This window comes from Ruditapes philippinarum, unplaced genomic scaffold (assembly GCF_026571515.1).
Source record: "Ruditapes philippinarum isolate M1 unplaced genomic scaffold, ASM2657151v2 ctg29_1_1_1_1, whole genome shotgun sequence".
In the NCBI taxonomy this organism is placed as follows: Eukaryota; Metazoa; Mollusca; class Bivalvia; order Venerida; family Veneridae; genus Ruditapes; species Ruditapes philippinarum.
In genome coordinates, this window is record NW_026859731.1 from 472,465 (window position 1) to 483,187 (window position 10,723).

The 10,723-nt window shown below is 34.1% G+C and overlaps 2 protein-coding genes across 2 annotated transcripts; one reads left to right on the forward strand and one right to left on the reverse strand.

Annotated features, from left to right (window-relative positions):
- Positions 1 to 2,355: 2,355 nt before the first annotated feature.
- LOC132757691 (putative methyltransferase DDB_G0268948) lies at positions 2,356 to 7,643 on the reverse strand. Its single transcript, XM_060749048.1, has 4 exons — positions 6,711 to 7,643; positions 5,822 to 5,919; positions 4,841 to 4,978; positions 2,356 to 3,002 (listed from the first exon to the last, which is right to left on the reverse strand). Exons 1-4 carry the CDS (start codon positions 7,293 to 7,295, stop codon positions 2,924 to 2,926), a joined length of 900 nt encoding a protein of 299 aa, XP_060605031.1. The 5' UTR covers positions 7,296 to 7,643; the 3' UTR covers positions 2,356 to 2,923.
- LOC132757692 (uncharacterized) lies at positions 7,397 to 8,641 on the forward strand. The gene is made up of 2 exons (XM_060749049.1): positions 7,397 to 7,663; positions 8,278 to 8,641. Exons 1-2 carry the CDS (start codon positions 7,397 to 7,399, stop codon positions 8,590 to 8,592), a joined length of 582 nt encoding a protein of 193 aa, XP_060605032.1. The 3' UTR covers positions 8,593 to 8,641.
- The last annotated feature ends 2,082 nt before the right edge of the window (positions 8,642 to 10,723 follow it).

The following is a 10,723-nucleotide window of genomic DNA, read 5'->3' on the forward strand; positions in this document are numbered from 1 at the left end:
AAGACATTCCTTCTGTGAAAAGGGCAAACATGTTTTCCATTTTGTATTTTGTAAATGTAAAAATGGATTTAGAAATAATCATCATCTGAAGAAAATAGCACCGAATGAAAATGAATTTTAATACAGCAATATGTAAACAAATTGGTATCTGACTTCTAAGTTTAGTACTAAATCACTATTACTGTACACAAAAGAAGCAAGAATTGGCTCAGGTGGCAAATGGGTAACTGGAAACTGTTACAGGACACTAAAAATAAAGCCATTTTGAAAAATTAAAATAATTGCACTTTTTAGACTTCATGGGCCTTGAAACAACTCTCTGAACAATAAAATTAAAACAAATTTTGAGGTACCTGTACTAAACTAGCCTTTATTTGTTCTTTACATTATACTCAATTTTTTTTTCAACCTTGAAAATTAATCACAATAAAAACATGGTGATATTTTCATTAGGAAAACGTTTTTAGCTCGACTATTCGAAGAATATGAGAGCTATTGTAGTCGCCCCGGCGTCGGCGTCAGCGTCGGCGTCTGCGTTGGTTAAAGTTTTTTGTGAAGTCAAATATCTCAATTATTACTTGAGATATTCAATTGAAACTTACAATACTTATTTATAGTAACAAGCTACATCAGATTGACAAGTTGGATAACTCTGCCTACAATATTGACAGAATTATGCCCCTTTTTAACTTAGAAATTTTGGTTAAAGTTGTTTGTAAAGTCAAATAATCTCAATTATTACTTGAGATATTCAATTGAAACTTACAATACTTATTTATAGTATATAGCTACATCAGATTGACAAGTTGGATAACTCTGCCTACAATATTGACAGAATTATGCCCCTTTTTAACTTAGAAATTTTGGTTAAAGTTTCTTGTAAAGTAAAATATCTCAAATTATTGCTTGAGATATTCAATTGAAATTTAAAATACTTTTTTATAGTAACAATGTACATCAGTTTGCAAAATTTGCATAACTCTGCCTGCAATTATTTGCAGAATTATTTGCCCTTTAGAATTTTTTAGAGATTTGGTTAAAGGTCTTTTTCAAGATATTTACTTGAAACTTTACACATGCACTAGGGTCATATTGGAGGGTCATAATTGTAGGTCACTGACCAAGTTCCATTAACTCTATCTTGCATTAAGGCTGATTTCATATCCCCTTTTCTACTTAGTCTCATTGGTTAATGTTTACACGCAAGTTTTACATATCTCAATAACTATTAAAGATATTTATTTAAAACTTCACATATGCATTTAGGGTCATTTAATTGTAGCTCACTGACAAAGATCCATAATTCTATCTTGCATTTAGGCTGATTTTTCTCCCCTTTTTCAACTTAGAAATTCATGGTAAAGTTTTTTTTTGTAAGCTGTTATCTCAATAACTACTGAAGGGTTTGTGCCTTTTTTGGGACAATTTTATGCATTCATAATAATAAAGCAGTTATTTACTTGATAAAACATCTTAATAACAAGCCTTTGCACCTTTTCTGTCAAATTTATGTATTCATAGGTAATTAGTATTATTATACTCAATAAAACACCCTCGTGACATTACCTTCCAAATAGTCAAGCCAATACTGTATAATTAGACTCTCTCTAAGGCCTATAACATGAATTTATAAAAAGAAAATAGCCCTTTGTGAACTTAAAAAATTTAACATTATCAAGGCTCTTTTACTATCAAGCACTTAGAATAGTCGAGCGTGCTGTCCTACCGACAGCTCTTGTTTAATGGTTATATTACTTAGCCTGGTTATATTACCTAGCCTATCAGTTTAAATAGTTGCATGTTCATATACCTGTATTTATAGGCTAGCATTATATGCCAAATAACTGTTTGTGCACAACCATAAGCAAGTCTGTAAAAACTAATTTCAAAGGTATAAAATTGCTTTATTATTTCATTGCTGATTTATAAAAGTGCTCTATTCCTTCCCTTGATTTGAATAAAAATTATTTTAAAATTTGAATCAATTGTTTATATAAATTATCTAAATGTCAAGAATATAAACCCTCTACCTCATATATACGCGAAACAACGCACTTTCGACCCACCCCCCTCTTTTAGGCCTCAAATAGAATAAAATGGCCTGTTTGGGCAGTAAACACATGTTTTCGTTTGAGAAATGTTGATAAAAAACGTGAGCACTTTTTTTGCCAAAAGGTACATCAGGGGGTTGCCAGAAGGGGGATGTGCCCGCTTCTGTTTTGGAGGTTTGAAGGGGGCGGTAGTCCCACTCACATGGGGCTAGTGCAGACCAAGATCAGCTGGCACATCAAAGCTGTCTGATCATGGTCTGCACTGTCCTCTATTAAGCCAGTATTTTCACGATTTTTCCTCTAAATGATAACTGGGATTTAAGATAATCATTTTCAGTCCCAGATAATAAATACTAGTTGACAAATGGTCAAAATTTAATGTTACACCTGGGCATTCGTTATATCTGATGCACTGTTTGCAATTGATTCAGTACTTTTTTTATGAAAGTTTCCCAGTAACAATGATGAATAGTTTTGCCCAGATTGAAAGATGGACAAGTCTGTATAAGATATTGACATTGTGGTAAAGTAAAATGAAAATTAACATCACAAAAGTACAGTATCATCATGTATTATATGAGGTATTAAGTTAGGATGGGTTTCCATCAATGAAACATAGAAACTGTTTATTGTACATACTTTACATAATACTAAAGACTTACTCCATGTTTACTCACAACCTTGTAAAAAGAATACTTTAAAACATGAGCTATGTACATGTATATGTCTAATAAACAACTGATGATCATAAAACAATTTAACATAGAAATTGCTTGCCTTTTTACATAATACTTAAGACTAACTCACAACCTTGTAAAAACGAGATTTTTAACATGAGGTATTTATGTTTATATGTTCAATAAGAAATAAAATTAGACTGGCTTTCTTCCTATCAGTATAAACACTGGCCAATGTACACTTATAGAAGCCCCCTTGTATATGGTTCTGTACCTGAAAGAAAGGACAAAAATAGATAAATATGTTATTCAATATGTAGATAAAGCATTTTAGCAGTTTTATTCACAAGGTTGTAATGATATTTTACTGTTGGCTGGATGGTAACGAAATTGTGAGGAAAAAATATTCAAACTGTCCCTCAAACTTATATACAGTATTTAATGAATGTCATTGTATACAGTATAATTATCAAGCTCAAATTAAAAGAATCAGTTTAAAATAAGTTTCTACAATTTACACAAGTACAAACTATTATCAGTCAATTGTCTTTAGTGAAAATAATCTAATCTACCAATGAAAAATCAGAACATTTGTTTTATAAATTGAAACATACCTCACATGATTGTAACTACATGTACTTTCTTTGATGTGGTCGCATGGCCGATAGGTTAACACGTTGGACTAGTAATTTCTGGATCTCTAGCTGTGCAGGTTCAAACCCCGTCGGGGGCAAGCTAATTATTCAGAACTGGTTGGTTCCAGGAAAAGATTTGAGAGTGTGACTATAAGCTTATAGATTAATACACAATCTGACTAAAACTAGAACTGCCACTGTCATGGCGTGAATACCCCTGCATACCACTTTGTCAGAATCAACAGTGGCCATTTAGAGCTCAAGGACAACGTCGCTGCCAAATCTGAGGTTACTTAGCCAGTGCTATGTATTCTACATGCTTCAAATGTGAAAATGTCAAAATCAATAAACTGCGGACAAGCATTCTTAAGCAATTAAGGGGAAAAGCTTTTTTTAGTCGACCTTTGACCCAGTTACCCTCAAAATCAATAGGGGTCACCTTAGAGTCATGATCAACCTCCAGGCCAAATATGAAGACTGTGGGTCAAAGGAATATTAAGTTAATGGGTGGACAATCTTTTTGAAGTCAAAGTCCATGTGACCTTCATCTTTGACCCAGTGACCTTAAAATAAATAGGGGTCACCTACTAATCATGACTAACCTTCATGCCAAATATGAAGACTGTGGGTCAAAGGAATCTTAAGTTATTGAGCGGACAAGCTTTTTTAGTCAAAGCCCCTGTAACCTTGACCTCTGACCCAGTGTAATAAAAATAAATAGGGGTCATCTACTTATCATGACTAACCTCCATGCCAAATATAAAGACTGTGGGTCAAAGGTTTCTTAAGTTGTTGGGCGGACAAACTTTTTAAGTCAAAGTCTCTGTGACCTTGACCTTTGATCCGGTGACCTCAAAATCAATAGGGGTCATCTACTCATCATGACTAACCTCCATGCAAAATATGAAGACTGTGGGTCCAAGGAATCTTAAGTTATTGGGCGGACAAGCTTTTTGAAGTCAAGGCCCCTGTGACCTTGACCTTTGACCTGGTGACCTCAAAATCAATAGGGGTCATCTACTCGTCATGACTAACCTCCATGCCAAATATGAAGACTGTGGGTCAAAGGAATCTTAAGTTATTGGGCGGACAAGCTTTTTGAAGTCAAGGCCCCTGTGACCTTGACCTTTGACCTGGTGACCTCAAAATCAATAGGGGTCATCTACTTGTCATGACTAACCTCCATGCCAAATATGAAGACTGTGGGTCAAAGGAATCTTAAGTTATTGGGCGGACAAGAAAAAACCGACGGCCAGCCGGACAGCCGGACGGACAAGCTGATTCCAGTATACCCCCCTTACAACTTTGTTGTGCGGGGGTATAATAAGTTCTGTATAAACTAACCACTGTCTTTTCTACTTTAAGTCAGTTGTTATATTCAGATTTTAAATGGATTGAAATATATAAACCGTCAGAAAAGTAAATTTGGCATTATAATACAAAAGTTTGGCATAACATAATTATGATTACCACTTACTTCTCAGCGAGTTTATGAAGGACGTCAGAAGAAGGGTGTGATTGAAGGTATTTTCTCCAGCTAGAAGCACTGGCTAGAAATCCTATGTAAGCTTCTAGGGGCATTTCTCTTCTAATACTGATTTCATCATTCTCTATACTGAAAAAGAAACACACCAAAAAACCAAAACATGTTTGGAAATGGTACATAGTGCCTGGCTGTTTCTATAGGTTCCGAGTTAATTAATACCCGAGGTTGCATACAGAATAAGTGAGAAACAACCTGAACTACCGCATGAGTATGTTTTTTTTGGTTGGCTTTTACGTCTCACGAACATAGTATTGGTCATACGGCGACTTTCCAGCTTGACTGATGGAGGAAGACCTCAGGTGACCCTTTATGCATTATTTCAGGCACGAACGGGCACCTCAGTAGAATCACCGACGTTCCGTAAGCTAGCTGGATAGCCTTGTCACATGAAAGGATTCGAAGACGTCAGACAGACGTGGTTTTAAGTCAACGACCTAAACCATTCGACCATAGGACATCGTATTTCCGATAGGCAGCAAACATTCCACAGAGCAAACATCGTCATCCCCATACATCGGTTTCATCATAAGAAAATGGCCAGCAATTTGGTCAAATGAGAGTAAACCTAACTTAGGACAAAAAATAAAACACTATATATCAATTAAATTTACGAGCGTTACAGTTAAACTCCGCTAATAAGACAATACTATACTGAAATGACCTTGACATCGAGCATGACTTTACGTCAGACTTCGTTTCTTCAAATTTGTTTAAAAAAATTAAAATACTTGAAGTGGTCCGATTACAGAGCATTGATCTTACATGTCCAGTGAATAATAATAGATGCTGTAAGTATTGTCTTGAAAAAATTGACTAACCGTACTGTCATGAAAACGGTCAACCTACCTATATGACAATGGATCATAGTATAATAAATAATTATGAGACTGTTAGAAAATAAATAAATCTTACAGTTGACAGTTGTCAAATGGGCGTTCTATAAACTTGTAGTGGTCATAACATAGCTTGCTGCATTCGTGCAAATAAGGATACACATAATCTTTGTAAAACTGAAAAAAAAATAAACTTGTAAAAAAATATTCATACATGTACATTAATTTTTCAAACAGAAGTTTCAAAACAGACAAGATACATGCAATGCAACAGTACCCCGAGTATCACCAAGACTATAGTTACCGTCGAATGCTTAATTCCAACAATTAAGCCATTATAACGATAAATATCTTAAAATGGGCCTGTCCGTCTTTCATTCTGGACAAAACCATTCGTCATTTTAGGGTAATTGCATTATATATGTACGCACTGTACAACGCAGACCATGATAAGTCGGCAAATCTCTTATCTCGACAATGGACAGTTTGAAATTGAAAGAAGATCAAGTCCATTCAAAAATATATGTATCATAGTAAAAAAAATTGAACATGTGGACAATATGACGCCTATGCATCTCCTTCCCTTACCACGTACCCGTGCCAATGTTGTGACTCTAGAATATAGCTGTGCAATACCTTTTTTGATGTTACACCATTAAACTTACAGCATAGCGTTCAGCTGCGCTGAATGTTAGCGTTAGCCTACAGTTCTAATTCAGTCTGATTGCTCTTTCCGGTCATGTTCATTTAAGTAAATGAATCGCTTTATGAATCATTATCTTCTGAGCTTATGTTCATAAAAGTTGACCAAACAGACATCTAAATTTCTAGTCTTTCCGATAACCGTAAATTAATATTTCAATCAACCGATAATATCTGAATAACTATAATTATGCAGAGCCCTTTGCATAGATTTTTTAGCAATTACATTGATTCACTTTTAATACATGTATAGTTAAATATAGTACCTGTTCATTTATTGTTTGGGCCTCTAAATCATCCAGTCTATTAATACCATAGCCATACACAGCACACACACCACCAGGCTTCAACACTCTTCTCACTTCAGCGTAAAATTTATCCCTGTCCAGCCAATGTACAGCCTGGGCACTTGTTATCAAATCTGTAGAACCGTCGGCAAGAAAACTCAAATCTTCTCCTGGTCCTACTTTAAAGGTTACGTTTTCCATGTTATCTGGTGCATGGCTTATCTGTGTTTCACTTACATCATACCCAATCACATGTTTAAAGTATTTACAGAGTGGAACAGTGCTTTGTCCGCTTCCACAACCGACATCCACCGCTAGATCAAAACTATCCTGTGAATTCCTTTCTAATGTACTTCCTCTATTAAGATATTCAACGATTGTTTTAAAGACTGTTTCTGGGTAGGTCGGTCTGTACTGCGCATACAGCGATGCTTGCTCTTCGTCTGCGAATTTTCCCATCGACATGATTGCATAAGAATCAGATCCACTTTCGGGCTTCCAAGTACTAAACGCTGGATAAACGGCAATGCATTTGTAATTACGACGTAAATGATGTAACATCATGACGTCATGTTCATACCAACGTTAAACGTCATTGCCTTGGCGACGTCATTAAAGTAAGCGCAATCATAGCTAACGAACGGCAGAAAAATCTCTAAGTTAAAATGGCTGAAAAAGAACAGGCGTTGTTAGATATAGTTTCAGAAACGTTTGTAGTCAATGAAATAAACAACAGTAATGATAAAAATGATGATGACGTCAAACACATTATGACGATGACTGAAAAGGAGAGGCTCCAGAAAATTGCACGGATGTTTCTTGCAAAACCAGACAATAAAGGAACTGTACATAAAGATGGACACAACAATCGCACAAATGGCGATGTCAAATTGAATTCATCTGAAACTAGATCTAGAGGGGAAAAGAAAAAGGTAAAAACTAAAAAAAAAAAGTATTTTTCGTTGTTATTGACTTTTTTCAAAAAAGATAAGAAAAAACATATAAAATAGAATCTATATATAATCAGAAATGATGTAAATAATATTTGATTTTGCTGTATTTTTTTTTGAAACGATGATTTTTTTAACTGTTATTGGTTGTCTTCAACTGTATGTTTTCCAACTGTCAAAATACTAAAAGAAAGCAAAGGTATACATTATTATACATTGATCTACATCAATTATAAGGTTGACATTCAAGTGGTAGACTGTAAACATTAAGAAAAACTGTCGCTATGGAAATTACATTTTTTTTGTAATTTTAACACATACTGTAATCTAAGAAATTCTCACTTTTAAAAAAACATGTATGTACACAATAGAAAAAAAAGATCATTCCGATTTTGAGGGAAAATAACTTTGACAATCATCTTTGTTTTTACTATTGAGAGGAAACCGTCTTGAACTTCTTAGAAAATATGATGTTTTTTCCATATACACATAATTTAATTGAATTCCGCGATTCTTACAATGAAAGACGCTTTTTATTACTTTCTGGTCCTAAATTTTTCTTTGTATAATGGTTTAAAACAGTATCATTTTTTTAGACTGACCAGAATTCAAGCCCTTGTTCGATTATATCAGACGACAAGCAGACGAAAGATAAGAACATCTCTGCGGGCTGTTTCGGATTTTTGGCATCATTGTTTTCTTTCAAGAAACAAAAGCGACGACGAAGGAAGCAAAAATATACCGTTGACCAGCCAATCAAAAAGAAGAACTTGTGTGTAAGATTTAGCGAATTTGTAATGATCATCCCACCAAGTCCCGGCGATGATTTATCCGAGGAAGAGTATTCAGGAAATGACAGCAACACTGGCACGACAGAATTCGATGGTGTCAAAATCATTTCTTTTATATGAACTCATAAAATGAATAGTGATAACATTGGTTTATCATCTGACATTTGTTCTTTTTGTTGTCAAAAAATTAAAAAGGAAAAGAAAAAAAACATGAAGTTAGTTTTAAGAAATTATTATCACCTTATTCTCTACCTCGCCAGTTCAGAATGCAGAATGAATTATCACCACCATCATCAAAATTATCAAAGCCCATCTGGCCATCATTATAAACTTTTCATTTTACTAAAGGACTTCTAGGTGTTTTCCCGTAATTTCTTTTCTTTTCTTTTTTTCTTTTCTTTTTTAGTTTTTGCGACGGACGCGCCCTCAGGCGCGTTCAGAGCTAAGTCATCTACACATGGGATTTCGTTGGCTACACTCGCGCAATGTGTCCTAAACCAATTAACAGCCCAAGAAATAGTACATGAATTTGATCCTTCAAAACTCCCATACTTTGTCTGGATATCTTAATGTCTTCCATATTTAGCCTTTTCAATTTCAAATTAAGTTATCCAAGTTAAAATATGAACGTATATTATTGATAAAAACGTTGTAGTCCCGTAGTATTATTGCGCACTATGCAAATTACTGCTGAAACGATTTACCGCTGTCGAAAAAGTAGGACAGCAAATTATACTTCAATAAAGGTGTAACCTCTGAGTTCCAAGACATTATTAGAAGGAAATAAATATTTCTACATTATACAAAACATTATTATTAACAAATCAAAAGTTTTTCGTGACTCTAGGATAACTCGCGCATTAATAAAAGAAGAACTATTTTTGTGACTCATACCGCGGGTTTAGCTGAATATTCAGCAGTTATTAATATATTAGATACAGTACAATGGCTAGTATAAATATCTATTTTTGAAAATGCATGTAAGACACTTTATCGCCATGTAGTCTTTCATGGTAAGGAAGTTATAATATCAGTTCTACTTCCGATTCTTGTGGTTTGTTTACATATTTTACTAGGTCATGATATGAGTTAACCTTCGCTATTCTAAAAATAGATTCTGCTTCACCTGTTCTGATTTTTGGACAGGCGATTAGGAAGTACACATTAAACATGTAATTAATAAACCAGCGGATTGTAATGCAATACTTTTAGAAATGCTATACAATTGTAAGAAGCAAACAAGTTGAAAATGGAATTTAGTGTGAAGTTGAAAAGGACAACTAAACACTGTAGTGCTTAAGTGACATTTAAATTAAAATAAAAACGATGTGCTCTGGCCTCTACATCTTTACCTTGTAAATAAAAAAATCTAAGAAATACACTATTAATTGCTGATGATTTTAACCAATTTTTTTTTTAATGAGACATATCCAAGAGAAATAAAAATACAAATGACTTATATTTTATTGTCTGTATGCCCACTATGATATAACACGAAGCAATTCTAAATAGCATTCTCAAATGTATAATGTATTATGTTTGAAGTTTATTTGCCTGGATTTATTCTAGAAATATTTCGTTGATAGTTTTTTTTTTCTATTTACATATCATTTCTTAGAATAAATCGATAAGGACACTGATTTACAAGTTTGACCAGAGTTTTTAGGCATAAATTTCATTCTGTATTTAAGTGCTTGAAAGTAGAAAATCTGAATTATATCAATTTGGGACACAAAATATATTGCTCTACAAATCTCGAACTTGTATGGAACAAATTTTCTCTGTTATATATTTTGTGTTTTGTTTTTGTTTTTTTTTCTAAAAGAAGCCTTAATTAATGTCTCTCCGGTTGCATGTCCGTCGCATTCAGTGCTGCAGCACTTTGATTTTGTTTGGTTTTACTTGATTATTATTCGTACACTCGCATCATCGTGGTGAAAGAAATAAATACATGAAACCATTTAAATCTTGAATTATGAAAGGTGTTGCGTGAGAAATGTCTTTCGGTGTACGTTCGTCCGTCCCGCCATCCGTAGACTCGTTTGTGTCGTGTATTAATGATTCCACGAGTATTTAACAACAAGAGTCGTGAAACTTCCTATAAATAGTTGTTGTTATGAGTTTAATGTTGGGTAAAGGCACGTTTAATATGCCCCAAAAACGAATAAATTTTCCTTCTTTAGAAAGGTCAAATGTGAGATAATGGGATGCTTACATGAAAAGGTGCTAGTGGCATTGATTTGACCTAAAA